General features: G+C 45.1%; 1 protein-coding gene across 2 annotated transcripts in view; it reads left to right on the top strand.

Moving 5' to 3' along the window:
• The window catches only part of SNX29 (sorting nexin 29), a 1,353,458-nt gene that overhangs the window by 493,225 nt on the left and 841,058 nt on the right, over positions 1–19,175 (top strand). For both annotated transcript variants that reach the window (XM_069210178.1, XM_069210180.1), the window contains one exon: positions 3,261–3,389. In XM_069210178.1, the coding sequence (XP_069066279.1) occupies positions 3,261–3,389 (129 nt within the window). The remainder of the gene's footprint in view (positions 1–3,260; positions 3,390–19,175) is intronic.

Below are 19,175 nucleotides of genomic sequence, written 5' to 3'. Positions count from 1 at the left end.
ACTACAAAACAAAACAATTTCTCAATTAAAGAACTAAAAGAATTAGTAAAATCATTCTTATAAAAAATGACAGGTAGCAATAAAAAGAGCCCTGGCTATCCTTGAAAAGCAGAGGTGGTATGCACAGCTATCTGAATCGATAGCTGAAACTACTACCACAAGATTAAGTAGTACCCATATAGAGAGACTGCCCCTAGCTGTCTCCTTAGAAGAAGGTGTAGCAGGGCAGGAAAAACAGGAACATCCCCTACATGAGATTGGTATAGTAACCTAAGTTTCCTGTATGACAACAACATCAAATTTATCAATAAAGGGGTTATAGTCTTATCTTTTAACCTTGCCATGTTCCATCTCATGAGTGAGAAAAGGTTACCAGACCTTACCACCCCTAAAACAGGCCCCTTCTCCGTGATTACAGCCTCCTGGGTACATCAGTAATCAGACTTCCATTGAGAGATTGTGGCAGTCAGTTGACCTCTGTTAAAATAGCAAACAGATTCCCTACTGAGACATTAAACTGTACATTAGGGAGAGCAGAGGAGAAAAACTAGGTGGTATAGAAACTGGTCTTGCCCCCAAAGAATCCTTGACCCTTCCCCCACGCATAGCCAGAGACTAACATTTCAGTCAGTGGACGCATACAAAAGAGGTTTGTAGATTTGTTTAAAAAAAACAAAAAACAAGAGAGACAGGGAATATATGACTCGTTGGTGTACATCTGCTCCAATTCCCACCTGGTATAGCCTGTGCCACATGCGGCAATCTAAAATTGATGATCACACAGTCCCCTTCAGAAGTGATATGGTCCGGACCAATCCAGCCAACCTTTGAGTGAACAAGATTTCATCTGAAGAACGAAGGGAAAATTCCTATTGCGTGCAAACCAGTCCAGGACCTTGTTGTGCAACTCCCCATATGATCCCTTACAATCTTTCCTGTAAGGGGAGTACATCAATTTGAACCACCACATAGGGACACACAGCTGAAGAAAGGTTAATAATGGTCAGGCTAGGGATCAAATGTGGATTAACTACATTAACCGCAGAACCCCCAGCCCTAGAAATAGCCACTTCTGTTTGAGTGGTCAGAGGGTAAACGTCGCCTCTTGCTGGAGGGGGCACCCCTGTTGATAAAGATGATTGCTCAGTGGAGTAGTTTTGTTGACAAGTTTTAGTGATGGAACTAGACTTGCTTCCTGTTGAGGAGGTTTGTAGGGGCAACAACTGCTTTAAGCTGGGTTCAATAGGTCCCAAGCGGGCTAAAATTGGGGAAAGCTCAGTCTGTAACAGAACCTTAAATTTGGTAATGCAGTCGATGATAGATAACTATTTCCAAGCAGGGTCAGGTAAAGGTACAGACGTGCCTGACTCTGATGACTCCAGAAACTGTACTGCAGGGTTCCCTCGGACCAAGATTGATGAATTATCTGCATGAAAGTCTTTCTCTGTGGCAGCATCTGATAAACCGCGTTGCTGCCCCTTCTTGAGTTTTTTAGCCTTAACTGACTCCTTGTGTCCTCCAGAAAAAGAACTAAGGGAAGTAGCAGCTTTTCCCACCTGTGGAAAGTAAAAGATTGATCAAATAGGTGGGGAGGGCCAGACAAAAGATCCAGGGATACTTCCTCGAAGGGCACTGGATTATTGCAGGAGCTTAGGGACAGTCTTCTCTCAGTGGGGGCTATTTCTGTGCTTATTACTCCCATGGCCCTCTCCAGCATCCGATCAATTGTGATGCACTTTTTTTGCAGAGCAGGGCAGCCACAGCACCACATGCGTTTCTTTTTTCCGTGGTATATGGTAATACGAATGGAAACACATGATAATGGTAGGCACCCAACAATGGAGAGAGGCTATCCGTCAAATAGACTATTCCGTAAAATATAAAAACACTTGTGCGGATTAAACTGCAGAGTTTTGGCAAAGTTTTGGCATCCACGTTTCAGGAAGCATAAACACTTGGGGGGCACTTAGTAAAGTCCAGCCTCTCTTTGCAGGCTTACAAATACATCGGTAAACTAATGCTCCTCAGTGCAGGCAAGGTAAATACTGCCTTTGTTAAAGTATTTCACAGCGTCCTAGCAACAGAAGAATAGGAGTCCCACTCTCACCCCAAAGTCCTGGCTTTTAGGGCATAAGAGCTTAGAGACAGAGACCCATCTCAGGGGATCTCCAGTGAGGAGGTACAAAATGTTGGCTAATATGTAAGTGTACCTGAATATGGAGATAGTCTGTCCGTAACCACCAGGCAGCATCTAGCCACCTCTTCCTGGCGCTGACGGGGGCAAGACAGGCCCACCCTAGGTCCAGGATTTGCGCTGGTGCGTCCCGCACAGCAGGAGCACAGATGCGCTATATAGTGCGTGTGGGAGCTCCTCCCCCTGTCCTCAGCTGCAAAAGCACCTCCTGCAGAGATGATTCCTATAATGGAACACTGCTATCCCGTGCAATGGAAATACCAATGTGTTAAATAGCGAGTGAGAGGGTTCCTCCCCCTGCCCTCAGCTGCAAAAGCACCTCCAGGCGCAATGGTTATTTGTGGTAGTTGTTCCCGATGGCAACGCTGCAATCCCGCCTCGCAGGAACACTGATGGTGCTATATAGCGCGTGAGGTGGCTCCCAAAAGCGCCTCATGGCATGATGGTTCCTGAAACTAGAAGTCCCTGATGGCAATGCTGCTATCCGCTCAGCGGGTACACTGATGGCACTATGTAGCGTGCAAGGGAGGCTCCTCCCCCTGTCCTCATCTGCAACAGCACCTCCTGGCACAATGGTTCCGGGGACTAAGATATCTACTGGAAAGTCAAACATGCTGTTCATTCAGCCCAGACTGTTACCAGTACTTTAGGGAAAGTCACATGCAGTGAGGACTTTTTAGCAGCGCTTCACTGACCAGGAGTATACAACACCAATTTTCCAATATTCCAGATCTCAGGGGAGCACACAAAGAAGATGGATTTCTTACACTACATCTTACTTGCACTGATCTCTGACCTTTTAATGTTTCGTGCCAGACAAAATACATAGCTGTGAAAAATGTTAGTTTGGAAAACAAAGGAGGAATATGACCAGCAATTTTCTTTTACAGTTGTTATTTAAAGAAAAATAGGTTATCTTAATTATCATGCTGGCTATATTTTAAATGGGATGACCGCGAATTTGGAGAAAAAAAAACATATTTGTTATTCTTTCTGTCCATTAACATTTTCTTTGAGAACTGAGTTGCAATCAGAAGCCTTACCATAAAGTGTTTCCTCTTTCCAGATCAATGCGAAATTTGCTTGATGGAGAAATGGAGCATTCTGCAGTACTGAGACAGGAAATTGATAACTTAAAAAGGAAATTAGCAGAACAGGAGGAGCGACACATGATGAAGGTGCAGGCATTGACAAGGTAAGAGAGTTTACATGGTCACAGGAAAATTTGAATCACTTTCTCAAACTTCTGCCATGTTTTCTCCAATGTACTGTTATAACACCAGTCCAGAAAACATGATGGTTGTCTGATGGTTAATGGTATGGTCTTCTCTCGGTTGGTCATTTTGTCCTCATGCACATGTTTTCCTTTTTTTATGATTTCTTTTAGTGAAAGAATTAATGATTAAGCAAAAACAACAAGAGAATAGCAGAAGATACTTAAAAGTAAGAACAATAGGTTTACAGTAAACAAAATAACACAGAGAGTATTATGAAATTAATTTTTTGAAAGAAATGTATCCACAAGTGACATAATTCACAAAGCATGGCATTAACCATAGTCTGAATCACAGCTTAATAAAAATATAACACCCACCAGTGTTAGGTTGCTAGCACCCTTATATGCATTATCTACTAGCAATAGGATCCCTTGATAACCCAACAATGGAATGAACCTTTTATGTGACTGAATTTTTCTCTCTTATCCTACAGTCTGTTCAACATGGCAATATGGTAGAGGTTCCTTCAGTCACTGATCATTAGCAGGTCTAATGATTTCTATCCAACCTACATGAGTGCAGATTTAGCACAGCAATTGTTTTCAAACGCAAAATGGCATACATGACGTCCCTAACAAAGCATGTTCATCTGGTATATAACTAATGATGGCCCCAAAAAGGTATGGAGCAAACACACAACCCAGATTGATTGTGTCATGGTAACATTTAGAACCAACAACTTCGCTCTCAGTACATCAAAGCCTATAGAGAGCGTTAGGGAGTTCTATTATATTGTTTTGTCTACTTATTTTTTTAGCTCACATGCTTTATCTCAGCAATATAAAGACTTAGAAGGTGAATGTTTCGATATAGTTTGAGAAGGTGTAGTTTGTTTATTGAAAGTCTTTTCTTAAGGTATTTACTCTGGCACTCTGAGATTTGTATGTTCTTGAAAACAATTTATGAAAAGGCAGATGACAATAACACAGTCATTGTTTCAAGCACACCAATGATTTCTGTTTTATATTATGTTATGGTAGTACAAAGATCTCCGACCATTTTTTCAGTTGGCCTGACCTCGCTATATTTTACCTCTGCCCTCAAGGTTCATTGGTGTTTTTCTTTTTGGCAAAGTTTGAGGTGCCACTTATCCCAAGGGACCACCGAACTGCAAAACTGCAGGCCATCCTTGGTGTGCCCTTGGGTCACTGAGTCACCTTTAACACTCCCATTAAGATAAGGGGTCAGAATTACTGAGTGAGTTGCATAGAATCACACAGTTTGGTCTAATAAAGATGCTGGGATGTAAATGACTTCTCCTGAGGATGAAGTTTGAAATGCAGTCATTAGATCACATCTTGACTTATCAGTTTCTTTGCATTTCTTTATTTGATAAAACTGAAAGGATGAAGAATTTGATGTACGGCATAGTAGCCAGGTGATATTTGGACAATATTTTTCTAAGCATAATATTCTGGGGTCAGAGAAGGTTCTGAATTTCTTTCCATAATATTTTTGTTTGTAACTGTATGTTTGAAGCATGCTTTGCATGCATTCTCTGCATACTCCTGCTGCCTAGTATTGGTTACAGATGCATACAGATTGTTTTTCTTAGCAGACGTTTTTCAAGTAACAAGGTATAGTGTGACTCCTTCCTTACTTGACAATGCACATGGGCACTGACTCCATGTTAGTAAGTATTTTATGAGATCTGGTGCAGATGTGTACCTCTTGAGATCAGAGTTGAATGCGCTCTTCACTCTCTTTTTTGGATCCCAATTCTCAGGTGAAAAAAGCTAAGCCACCCGTTTTGCTCAGTAACTGATTCATGATTGCCTTCTAACCAATAGAGCCTTGGGCCATTTCGGGTCCCCTGGCCCCTCGTCAACTTCTTCACAGAGGAGAATGCACACAGGGTTAGGGAACTGCCGCCTTTCAAGAATGGTCCCCAGTGCCACCCAAAGTTCCTATGGACCATCCACCACGAGGTGTGCAACCTCCTCCTCTTTTCTGATCATGACAGCACCAGGTGCGAGGACTGCTTCACATGCCACTCGAAGACAACTCTTTAGTATCAAAGTCAAAGATAGTGGGCACACCAGAGGATTCATATCAAGTATTTGAAGATGCCCCGGACATCTTCGAGGAACATTTCTCCACCATATGCAAGTATACTGAAGAGGCCATTGCCCAGATGAAGACATGCATGGACCTTGCCAATGGTCAGCATTGAGCAACATACCAAAAAAGGCCCAAGATGAGGCCGAGCAAAGGTGGGGGGCTGGCATTGAGCTCACCATGTAACGGGCAGGCCTCTGTATTCTGGTTAGCACTAGCCAAAGGCTTTGGAGTATGAGACGATCCTGCCCAGGGGCATCAACACATCCTGGGTGTCGAGCTTGAGAATATTCCACAGACCTCCAGTTTCTTTGAGGCCGAATACCTTTTTGATGCTGGCACCGAAAGGAGGCACTAGACCTTCATCTCTGCCAAGAACTGCACTCCCCTTGAGTCAGAGGACCCCATCAGCGTCAAAGACTCCATTGACCCCAAATAATTCTTTGATGGTGGGCTCCAGTGGCTCACAGCAATCCTCCTTTCAGCAGCTCAAGGAAGAGCTGGATTTAAAGCAGAAGAGACTCTTCATATATGCCCAAACTGGAAAAATATCTACAAAGCTATCTATTCCAAAGCATATTTTGCCTCAGAAGAGGACATTAACCTTCGAGAAAGAGCTGGTTTTCAAGTCCCTCCCGGCTCCCAAGCACAAAATGCACAAGGACAGGGCCACCAGCCCGGCTCTGTTTCCTGATCTTCCTCCTCCTCTTCCCCACTGAATCTGCCACAGCTTCATCCACCTCCACCATTTTGTCTTACATCACAGTCTCCACATTCACCAGAGGGTTCCCCTCACTCTTCTTAGATGCAATGTAGTCCCTTCAATTCTACTCACCCTTATGATACACTGCTTGGTCTGGTGACCAGTGGGATGACTACACTGTCAATCTTCCTGGAGATCCAGTCTTGGATCCCTGTTTTGTAAGGGCATTACCCCAGATGTTACCACCTTTACCATGAGGTCACTCAAAGGGCTACCACCATTCACAAGGAGATTATGCAGGTCCTCCCGGAGGAACATGACTTCCTACTGGAAACAGTATCTAGATCAGAAAGAACAGATGTTGAAGGACATGGTAAACCCTGACGCAGGCACCTTCAATGAATTCTTCATGGTAAGGTTGGTAACGCCAAATGTCAAGAAGAAAATAAATAAATAAATAAATGTAAGCCCTCCATGATGACCTGCCCTACTTAATGGGTCACAACCCTCCTGACTCGCTGGTGGTCCATACCGCACACAACCAGGTTACTGATGAGGCCACAAGGGACGCTCCCTCACCCGGCAAGGAGAGCAAGAAGCTCAATGCCTCTGCAAAGAGGTAGCTGTAGGAGCCTCCACACACTGAAGAATAGCCAACACAGTTGGCCTCCTCTTCCTGTATGATCAGGCACAAAGAGATGAAATGCAGGAGCTGGTTAAGCAGTCCCAAAGGACTTTAGGAAGACAGATGAGTTATTGTCAGAACGTCGTGCCCATAATGCAGATACAGCATCTGAGGGAGCAACACCATCATCCTTATCAGATGCCATGCATGCCTATGTACCTCAGACTGTCCAACAACACCTGCTCAATCTAACCTTCGATGGTGAACATCTCTTCCATCAGCAGGTTGACCAGGTGTTAGAAAAAATCAAGAAGGATACCTACAAAGACATGGGGACCCTCTAGATTCCACCCCAGAGGCTCCTTTTGGAGGTATAGCATATGGTTCGTTCCAGAGCCACCTACCCTGACACTTTCCCCTCCTACCAGAGGCAGCAACAATCCTACTGCTAGCAATCGCCATCAGCATACATCAGGTGTGTCTACAGGGGCAGCAGCAGGGGCAAATGAGGTTACAGCAAAGGGTCCTCCACCTCAAAACACTGACTATCCCTGCCTGCACCTGATCACACCAGTTGGGGGCAGACTACGGTATTTTCGACCTCATTGGCATGAAGTTACATCAGACAAGTGGGTGTTAGTGGTGGTTCAGCATGGCAACTTCTTAGAACTTATCACACCCCCTTCCAAAATCCCAACCAGCAACAACGCCCTCAGCAACAAACATCTCAATCTTCTAGAGGAAGAGATACAGGCGCTCCTTAAAAAAAGGGCCATAGAACCAGTGCCAACCACACCAGTGGGGCACGGCGTTTCTCTCTCTCAACTTCCACATCCCCTAGAAGGATGGTTCCCACAGGCTTATTCTGGATCTCTGGCCCCTCAACCAATACATCCTCTCCAGATCTTTCCATATGGTAACGCTGTAGGATTTCATCCCTTTTCTTCAACAAGGTGACTACATGGCTTTGTTAGACTTCTAGAATGACTATATTCACATTCCCATTCATCCTGCCCACTGATGTTAACTACACTATGTGTTAAGTGGTCATAACTATCAGTTCAGAGTTCTTCCATTCTGCATCACCACTACCCCAAAGGTGTTCATCAAGTGTCTAGTAGTGGTGGCTGCCCAGTTAAGGAGTGGGATGGGCAGCCATGTTTTCCACTACTTCAACAATTGGCTGAGTGCCTTTTGCATACCCAGGCCACCATCTCACTCCTCTACAGATTTAAGTTCACTATAGATCCACCAATTCTTACCTACAACCTCTCAAAATCCAGCCCTTCTCAAGAGCAGGAACGCAGTCACTGGCAAAGCCTACCACAGACGACAGTTTTTACCTCCTGTTCAACCAAACCATCCTCTCGCAATCAGAACCTTCATGCACTGCCTAGGCATGATGGCCTCATGCATCACCATAGTGCCCCAAGCCTGGCTACCTAAGCACCTGCTGCAGCACTGCATTTCAACCCAGGTGGCCACAGTTGGAGGGTTAAACAGGGGATCTAGTGCTGGTAAAGGCAAGTGCACATCGCTGTCTGCAGTGGTAGAGCAACAACAATCTGTTGCAGGGCAGGCCTTTCCTGGACCCCATTGTGCAAGCTATCATTACCACAGATGCCTCTGAAGCTGGCTGGGGGATGCATCTTTACCATGCCACTCTGGAGGGATTGTGGACCCCTCATCATCAAGGGAACCACATCAACAAGATTGTGCTCCCTGACATATAGCTCGCCCTCAAAGACTTTCTACTGATCATTCAGAAACAAAAGTAGTCCTCATCGGGACAGACATCATGACTGCCATGTAGTATCTACAGAAAAGGGACTGCTTTATATGACACCTGACATTGACCACTCCTCCACTATATCCATCTGAGGGTGGAGTTCCTTCTAGGGGTGGACAATGACCTTGCAGACCTGCTGAGCAGGACACATCAACAAGTACACGAGTGGGAACTCCACCAGGTAGTCCTTAGCCAGTATGTTTGCTGCTGGGGCACTCCACAAATAGACCTATTTGCCTTCCTGAAAACACAAAGGGGGTCATTCCGACCCTGGCGGTCATGGACCGCCAGGGCCGGGGACGAAGGAAGCACCGCCAACAGGCTGGCGGTGCTTCTGGGGCAATTCTGACCGCGGCGGTAAAGCCGCGGTCAGAAAAGGGGAACCAGCGGTTTCCCGTCGGTTTTCCCCTGCCCCAGGGAATCCTCCACGGCGGCGCTGCAAGCAGCGCCGCCATGGGGATTCCGACCCCCTTCCCGCCAGCCTGTTCCTGGCGGTGGAGGCTGGCGGGAACGGGTGTCGCGGGGCCCCCTAACAGGGCCCCATTCAGATTTTCAGTGTCTGCAAAGCAGACACTGAAAATCGCGACGGGTGCCACAGCACCCGTCGCACACCAGCAACTCCGCCGGCTCCATTCGGAGCCGGCTTCATCGTTGCTGGGGCTTTCCCACTGGGCGGGCGGGCGGCCTTTTGGCGGTCGCCCGCCCGCCCAGCGGGAAAGTCAGAATGACCGCGGTGCGGTCTTCTGCCGGTCTCCTCCCGGCGGGCGGCGCCCACCGCCCGCCGGGGTCGGAATGACCCCCAAAATGCCAAGCTTCGCCTCCAGGTATCCACATCCACAGTCAATGGATAGCGCTCAATGGATGATTTGGTCAGGGATTTTTGCTTACGCTTTTCTGCCTCTCTGCCTATTTCCATTTGTGGTACAGAAAGTATGGGAGACATCCCATGTTCTCATCTTCATAGCCCCCACCTGGTCCAGTAAGCCCTGTTACTAAGCACTTCTCCATATCAGTCAGTCCCTCCGCCATGCTCCCTCAAAGGCTGAACCTTCACACCAGGAGCCAGGGTGAGTTTAAGTCAAGTATCCAGGCAACAAGCAGCTCAGTCTAGCCATTTGACACCTGAGGTCCTCGAGTTTGTCTACCTGCATCTTTCACAGGAATACATGGTAACCCTACCGCAATCACACAAACCTACCACATGTGCCTTCTATGCAGCAAAATGAAAAAAGTTTCTCAACTACTGCATCTACAAACACCTGGACCCTCTAAAACCGGCAGTCCAGCGACCTGTGCCAAAATCAGGCCTAGCCTATACCTCCATAGGACTCCGTGTAGGCAACATTCTTTCCCCTTCTGTATACCAGAACATAAAGCCTTCATGGAAGGCCTCGAAGCGTCATTCCTCCCAGAGTTCCCCTGCTCCTGTGTAGTCTTAATATAGTCCTTTCTAGGCTCATGTGTCCGGCCTCTGATCTCTTACACTCTTGCTCTCTCCAGTACCTCTCCTGGAAAGTGGCCTTCCTTGCTGTCATAACTTCTCTCTGACATATTAGTGAGTTGCAAACCCTCACACTACAGGAACCGTTGATTCAGGTTCATAAAGATATGGTGGTGCTCAGAACTAACCCTAATTTCCTACCAAATGTGTTCTCCCATTTTCATCTCAACCAGATCATAGGGCTCCTAGTCTTGTTCCCACAACTAGGCACGGTAGGAGAGAGAGCCTTCTATATCTTAGATGTCAAACATGCTCTTGTGCATTACATTGATAGAACTGAGCCCTTAAACGTAGCAGACTAACTATTACTAGCCTTTGCTAAACCTCACAGGTGCTAACCTATATCCAAAGCAGACATTTTCAGATGGATAGTCATATACATCCAAACGTGCCATCACAAACCTAAAAGAGTCCTCCACAGCCAACCCAGAAGGCTGCAACCTAGGCCTTTTGGGAAATATTCATCTCTCTGACATGGAAGACAGCCCCTTGCTCAACCCCACACACATTCACCAACCATTATTTTGTAAGTATCTTAGCAAGACGAATGCAGTGAAATCTAATTGCTTAGATACTACTATTGTATGCTTCCCCAAGTCTCCCGATAAAAATGGTACCTCACTTGTGTAGGTACACCTAGTGCTTGCAACAGGAAATGGCCCAGAACGCAACATGGAAGCAGCACATTTTTCCACCTAAAACTGACCCTCTTATTCCAATGTGGGTAGATCTAGATTGTGGAGACAACTTAGCTAACCTGTACATTACACCTAGAGGTATCCAGGTGGGCCACTTGAGTGGCTCGCACCACGTTTTGTTACCCGGAATCCCTTGCAAGTCTCAAACTTTAACTAAAAAAAACACATTTCCTCACATTTCTGTGATGGAAAGTTCTAGAATCATCAGGGAGCCACTAACTTTCTTCCAACCAGCATTTCCCCAAGTCTTCCGATAAAAATGGTACCTCGCTTATGTGGGTAGACCTAGTGCCCGTGGCAGGAAACAACCCAAGACGCAACATGGACACAGCACATTTTTCCACCCAAAACTGACTCTCTTTTTCCAATGTGGAAAACTCTAGATTTTGGGCCCTAGATCAGCCAGCCAACCTGTACATTTTTTAAAATAGACACCAATGAGATGAGTATCCATGGTAGGCTGACTTGTGTGGCTCTCACCATGTTTTTGTTACCCAGAATCACTTTCAAATCTCAAACTTTGACTAAAAAAACACATTTCCCTCATATTTGTGAGATGCAAACTTCTAGAATCCAGGGGGAACCACAAACCTCCTTCCAAACAGCTTCCCTTAAGTCTCCCGATAAAAATAGCACATCACTTGTGTGGGTAGACCTATTGCTTGTGGCATGAAGCAGCCCAAAATTCAGCTTGGACGCAGACCATTATTCCACCCCACACCGACCCTCTTTTTCCAGTGTGGGTAACTTTAGAGTTTGGACCCTGTCTCAGTTGGCACCTTGGTAAACCTAGCCAACCTGAACATTTTGAAAACTAGACACAAAGAGGTATCTAAGGTGGGCTGACTTGCGTGGCTCTCACCATGTGTGGTTACCAAGAATCCCTTGCAATCCTCAAACTTGAACTAAAATAACACATTTTCCTCATATTTTTGTGATGTAAAGACCTAAAATCCACGCAGAGCCACAAATTTCCTTCCTCCCGGCATTCCCCAAAGTCACCCAATAAAAATGGTACCTCACTTGCATAGGTCGACCTAGTGCCTGCAACAGGAAATGGCCCAAAACGCAACATGGACGCAGCCCATTTTCCCACCCAAACCTGACCCTCTTTTTCCAATGTGGGTAGCTTTAGATTTTGGTCCCTAGCTCAGCTGGCACTTAGGGAAACCTAGCAACCTGTAGATTTTTTTAAACTAGACATCTAAGGGTAACTAGGGTGCCTGACTTGCATGGCTCTCACCACGTTTTGTTACCCAGAATCCCTTGCATACCTCAAACTTTGATTTAAAAAAAAAAAATTCCTCACATGTCTGTCATGGAAAGTTCTACAATCTGCGGAACACCACAAACTTCCTTCCACACAGCATTCTTCCTAGTCCGATAAAAACCCTACATCACATGGTAGGGGCTAGTTCCTGCAACAGAACAAATTAAAGCAAGATCAAGGAGGGTCCCTTTGTGAGGACTCCCATTGGTGTTAGTTTGATCTTTTCCTCTTGCAGGCACTAGACCCAGCCACACACGTAGGGCAGCATTTTTACTGGGACAAGTGGGGTGGTAGGAATTTTGTGGTTTCCTTCTGATTCTGGAAGAATATGGCACAGAAATGCAGGGAAAATGTGTATTTCTAGTCACATTGTGAGGTTTGTAGGGCATTGTGGGTAAGAAAACCTGTTGGGCTCCACAAGAGGCACACCACTCTGTACTCCCCTGGGTGTCTAGTTTATGAAAATATCTAGAGTTGGTAGATGTTTTATTTACAGACAATGTATACTCTAGTAGAGAAAGAAAGAAAAGACAAATTACTTCAAACCATCTATTCCCCATGTGCACACACATACTGGTTCTATTTGGCAATTCTTTTTTTTCATTAACAAGAGTTTACAAAAATGAAATGCACTATTAATAATTGAAAACTAAAAAACTGAACCAATGACTCACAGCTCTTGAGCTGTAAAGCCGCAACAAGGCACCAACTGCTTTACCGGCCATTCAATCAACTTTCTGACCATTCACACTGCCAGCTGCAGTCCAGCACATTACAAGACTCACATCAATAGACAGCGCTATTGAGGGGCCCATCACTTTCAGACTCCAACATGACTGGCACTGCAATCACACCGTCTGGTGCCTGACAGAGTGTGTGGACTGGTGTTTGGCTAGCAGTGTGTATAGTGACCAGCAGTTGGTGACTAATCACACACCATCAGCCAAATGCCAGCTCACACATACCGCCAACCAAGTTGCAGTTCACACACACCACCAGCCAAGCGCCAATTCATGCACCCTACCATCCAAGCACCATCCCACGGACACCGTGAGCGAAGCGCCAGTCCACACACACCGCCAGCCAAGCACCAGTCCATGCACACTGCTAGCCAAGCACCAGTCTATGCACACCGCTAGCCAAGTGCTAGTCCACGCACACCGTCAGCCAAGGCCAGTCCATACACACCGGTAGCCAAGCGCTAGTCTACGCACAGTGCTAGGCAAGCACTAGTCCATGCACACCGACCAGCCAAGCGTCAGTCCACGAGGACCACCATCCAAGCCAGTCTACACACACCGCCATCACATTTTTTTTAAAGAAAAGATAAAACACAAACCAATTGGAAGTAGATGTATTTCTATACCTACAAACACAGTAGCTCTAACTAAATACATCACTCAAATGCCAACTGTGAAATCTGAACAGAACATATAAAACGATACAGACCAGACAGTTCACTTTTATGCTCATGGTTGCTCCCAATAACTCCGTTGTGTATGGCACAAATTAATACATGCAGACACATGTAGCCCAGGATTAGAAGGACACTCAGGGCTGAACATACAACTCTCCTTCTGCACACTTTTTCGGATACAGACTCTAAATCTAATGGGAAAGTTTTTGTTTTTTTTTGGGTGTGAGAGAATGTAATCAGGAAAATGCCAATCTAGCCACATCCTCCACCACTCCAACTCTTGGAACACTTGCCTGTTCCACTACAACAAGGCTGCCTATCACAGACTGATGAAACTGAACAAATGTCATCTTTGAATCTGGAGAACAATCCTTGGGTACAACAAAAGCATTGAAGGTTACTAAATAGAAACATGGATATCCAACTTCTTATACCAAATGTAAGAATTAAGAACAGCAGTGTAAGGGTCCAACCTTTGATCAACTCTATATACACCACCCATGTGCTCACCAGTGTAGAAGATATCTACATATAAATCTATGTATAAATGGTGACACTTGTTAAAACGTCCTCTACCAAGTTCCCACACAATTTTTTCACTAACTCTGAAAGTGTACAGGCAACCAGGGGATCAATACTGGAATCCCTACCAGCGTACACCTGAAATTGTAGACATATGCAGTACTACTCTCAGATAGCATATACATCTTAAATTCATACCGTACCCTTCTGCTAGAAATGTACTGCTTAAAAAACAGACAACGCTAGAACAGGACCAAAGACTCATTCACAGGTATTTCTTTCCCTGGAACATAGATCTCTGAAAATCAATTTACATAGTGATCAAGGACAGGCAGAATCTTAAAAAGGTAGTCACAATCAGGGGGGTGATCTTGTGGCAATGCTGAAGCATTATCAGCAAAGTGCAGCTTCCCAAGAAGAAGCAAATACCAATCATGACTTATGGTTGCAGGAAATGTAGCCGTTGCCATCAAGGGACTAGTACACCAATATGAAGACAGTGACATCTTACTTATCAAGCCCATCAAAAAAGTTAAACCCAAGAACGTCTTCAACTCACCCAGATTTGTGGGAGTCCACCAGCTAGCTCCCGAAAATGGGGCTTAAGTCTGGCACTGTTGTCCCTCAAATGCTGTTCAGCATACAAATTAATCTGATCAACAATCTCATCCAAAAATACACCGTCCATAAACAACGGAAAGCAATTTATTGACAAAAAGTTTTCAGTATTGACGTTACACCTTGTGAAACCATTAAGGGCAGGCAACTCCGGCTGCACCATGTTTGGGGAAACCCAGAGTTCAGCCCTTCCAATGGGAAGCTGTTCAGCCCAGGCTGCATTCCCCAGGCTGCATTCCAGATGCCTCTTGCTGCACTATCGGCATACCAGTGTTCTCCTCTAAAAGAGGCACTTCCTCCGCACTGAGAGTGCCTTCATCATCAGATGATTCCTCTCTGACATAAAATTCACTGCCAGAATCCCAGACTGCCATCTCTGCCTTAGATGCCGGGTCAGTCTCATAATCATGATCACAGGAAGAATCGAAAAACATACCAACAACCTGCTGAGCGGTAATCCTGCAGCTAGCCATAACCCTACTAATAAAAGTATCTTGACAAATTAGTTAATAATAACTAACTCTGTATAAAATAAGTAATAAACAAAGTGTGGCTTTTTCAAACAGAAAGTAAAACTACTGGCATTCTAGAAGGACAAATCAATGAATAAAATGCACACAAAGACCTATACACTCAAAAACAATGCCACTCACTTGCCATAGACAGCTAGACTTACCAATACCTACTCTGCACAGACACAGCAAGCACCAATGATATCCCACTAGAAAGGAAAAACAAACTAAAATTACAGATAAGACAGTACAGTACACATCTTACACAAATCCAAGGAGAATTTCACACACAATAAAACAGAAGCTAAATATGTTGCTATTATTGCACCATTTACAGAAAACATGTTCTTGTAGGAAAAAGATACAGCTGAACTCCAGTTCACACACACACTGAAAACTTCCCTAGTGTTAAGTGGCTTTCTGCCCCCCCGCCCTTGCGGGCAGCTTGGCCTAAGAATATGGACAATCTGCCCTCGTGGGAGGGGGCAGAAAACCTCCAAAGTATACCTATTAATTTTCCACTAAATGGCTCAGTGGAGCCACACTTGACATATCTAGAAAATCCCTGATGTCTGGTGGGCTTGCCCAGGGGGTTGCTTCCCACAAACTTCTCAAATAAAATTCCTGGCATCTAGCCGACACCCCCCACCCCAGAGTGGCCAGAAAAACGGCCTAATAGCCCCTGGGGCGGAAGGGGGTCAAAACACAGAAAACACATGTTGCCTCCCTGGGCAGCAACTGTTGCCCAAGGGTTCACTCCCTTCAAAAATCCCTGGTGCCTAGTGGGTTTTCACCCCTGAGGGACAGATCAGCTGAAAAGAACAGCTGATCTAGCCCCCAGGGGGGCTCAAACACAGAAAAAAAACATATTGCCCTCCGGGGCAGTGACCCTTTCCCAAGGGGTCGCTCCCTTCCAATGTACAATCAAAAATCCCTGGTGCATTGTGGGTTTAGACATTCCTGGCGGGCAGATTGGCAGAGAAAATGGCCAATCTAGCCCCCAGGGGGCCAAAACACAGAAAAAACATTTTGCCTCCAGGGCAGCGACCCTTGCCCAAGGGGTCGCTCCCTTAAACTGCACAATTAAAAATCCCTGGTGCCTAGTGGGTTTCGCCTCCGTTGGAGGGCAGATCAGTTGAAAACACAGGTGATCTTCTCCCAGGGGTGCCAAAACATGTATATATTATGCCCTCCAGGGAGCAACCCTTGCTTAAGGGGTCGCTCTCCTAACATATATTTATAAAATCCCTAGAAGTCTACTGGACAGATTCCTGCTTGCGATCGTGGAGCAGGAATCAATTCAAAACAAGAACAGAGAGAAAAGAAAAACTCCTCCCTTTCCCCTGTATATGTTTTGAATCAAAAGAACCCGCATACCCTGGAGAAGGAATTCTTTGTCCTCTCCCGAAGGCGCGCTGGAAGCAAATGGCTTCCAGTGCGGCTGGCTGCATTTGATGACATTGGGGCCCCAGCATGCGCCAACGTCATCAGATCATGGATGAGGGAGGGGAGGGATTGGGGGTGGCAGCAGAAGCTGTTCTGCTGACATCCCTGGTAGGAGGGAGGTTTAAAGGGGATGCAGACGGGGGAAGGGCCAGTGCGTCCTCTGTGGGTGGGTGCGAGGGCGGAACAGTTCTGTCCGCAGCACACTCCTACTCTCTGTGGACAGACCATTTCCGTCTTCTGCATGGAACGGGTTAAACTTTTTCAAGGAAAAATCACTATCCTAGTGTATTTTAATGTGCAGTCTTACCTGCAAAATTTCCAAAACCTTTTCACATCTACTCAAAATACCCCCATGTAAAGTGACTTATAAACTTTATTAGTTCCAATCATTTTTACTAGCTTAGCATGCTTTTCAGATTTCAACACTCACCATTTGTGATCAGAGTTACTGGCTAGTGTATTTAGAAGTGCTTTGTTTCCCACACAATATGAAGTTGTGACTGAGATCCCTAAACTCCAAAACAGTCTTTGAGTTGTTACTGTTTTAACTAATGCCACTGTCACCTAGGGCTTATATCACACCACTTATTCCTGTTTACAGAAATTATTCAGTAGAAACATTCCTTCAACTACTTTGACAAGTGGTCTTTAACCTCCATGCAGGTTTGACCTCAGTTATTGTTCTATCATGTTTTGAATTACACCCATATTCCACAATTTCCATCATAGGCTCATTCCCAGTCATCTCTGGCCTGCCAAGGGGTTTAGCAAACCACCACGAATATCACCCTTATTTAGTCTTGAAAAATTGCAGGTATGCTGAAGTTCTGCCACCCTGCCCAACTCTTTCTTCTAATCATTGCTGTCTCTCAACAACCAGGTGTCACAAGGTGCCTTGTCTGCATCCCACCTTAGTCTAGGAAGAGCTATCCTGTGAACAAAAATCTACATATATGTAGGTGAGCTTAGTGGTGACCTGCTGACAAGCACACTCCATCCTTGTGGCAATTGGTGCATTTACATTTTTACTTCTGTGTTGGATGTTGCCCTCTATTATGCCCCTCCCAGCTGTCCACTAGTTTTCGACCTGAATGGTGTTAGCACATACCCATCACCAGTTTGGAAGTAACCATTTACCATTTATTTAATTGTTATTAGCCTGTCCGGCCTTAACAATAATCACACAATAGATATCAATCCCTCGAACTCAATAAAAATCACATTAAGATAAAAACATCTCAATAAAAGGAACTATGCTTGAATTTTTTATTTAACATGTGCCAAAATGTATCCAATTTACCATGCATTGTCGTAAAACCTGATTTGACCATAATTTACATAAAAACTTAACTTATTCTAGAAAAACATTATGAATCTAATATTTAAAATGTCTTATTATGGGACGAGTCATTTGGGGCCTTGCATTGCCTTCCAGCCATTTAATAAAAGACCGAGGCCTAACCCAGTCTACATTGCCCTGCACCGATTTCCCAAGCTAAATAGGTACGGGATAACATAGGCTATTGTGCCTGTGCCAACTGTAGGTGCATTGATAGACGTAATTTCCATGCTTCCAAGATATAAGTTGAGACCTTTGTCACAATGTATTTCTCATCTGAACGCATACATAGCGCTTCCGCCTCCTTGCACTTCCTAACTCCGAAAGTTCTGAAAAGTGGACGAAGGTACAATTTACGGAGTCTGAGCGTAAAGTGACATAGTAAAAGGAAATGGGAAAGTGTTTCCGAACCACCATGAAGACATGGACAACATTCTAAACTACCCAGAGGAGCGGATTGCCATCTGTTGACCACCGCTGTCACTGGTAGTGTGCCCATACGGAATTTGAAGTAGAGAGCCCTTTTTTCCTCCGGATAAATACTGTCTATGAATATTGCTGGTTTAAGCTCTTGGTTAAACAAAATATACCGCTTGAATAAAGGGCTAAATGACTCGCACATAATCTCTGTCTTTCGCTCCCAATATGCCTTTTTTATGACAGCAAGACTAGGCCTTCCGATTTTTTCAGGATGGAGCCAAAAGTCATCCTGGCCAATAGCAGCCAGGATAGTTGAAATATGTTTGAACCAGGGCAGTTTCCGATGGTTTTGCAGCTTCATGATATCCTTAAGTACGTCTCTGAATGGTTTGAGAGCCTCTTTTGTCCAAATACGGATCCAGTATCTTACTGGAGCCAGAGCGATGTAGTCCTCAACCTTTCTCATCTGTAGATCAATTCTTATTGCGTTCATTGGTGTAGCATTACCTAGACAAAGTAATTGGCGTAAGAATTTGTTCTCGGTTACTTGTATTGATGGAATCTTTCTGAATCCCCAGATCTCTGCGCTGTAAAGTGCTGCGGCTCTTGCTTTTGTTTTGTATGCAAGCAGCGCGGAGCTCACGGAGTGATTGCCTGTAGCCTTTGCAAATCTGAGTACTGCTCCGGCTTGTTGGGCCAAGGAAATTCTGCTTTTGTAGATTTGTGGTTTCCATGTCTGTTTTTCATCTAATCTGCAGCCCAGGTAATCATAGGAGGCCACTCGGG

The sequence above is a fragment of the Pleurodeles waltl genome, chromosome 10 (genome assembly GCF_031143425.1).
Source record: "Pleurodeles waltl isolate 20211129_DDA chromosome 10, aPleWal1.hap1.20221129, whole genome shotgun sequence".
NCBI classification, from domain to species: Eukaryota; Metazoa; Chordata; class Amphibia; order Caudata; family Salamandridae; genus Pleurodeles; species Pleurodeles waltl.
Note: the sequence above shows the minus strand (reverse complement) of the source record. Positions and strands in the feature narration are given on the sequence as shown.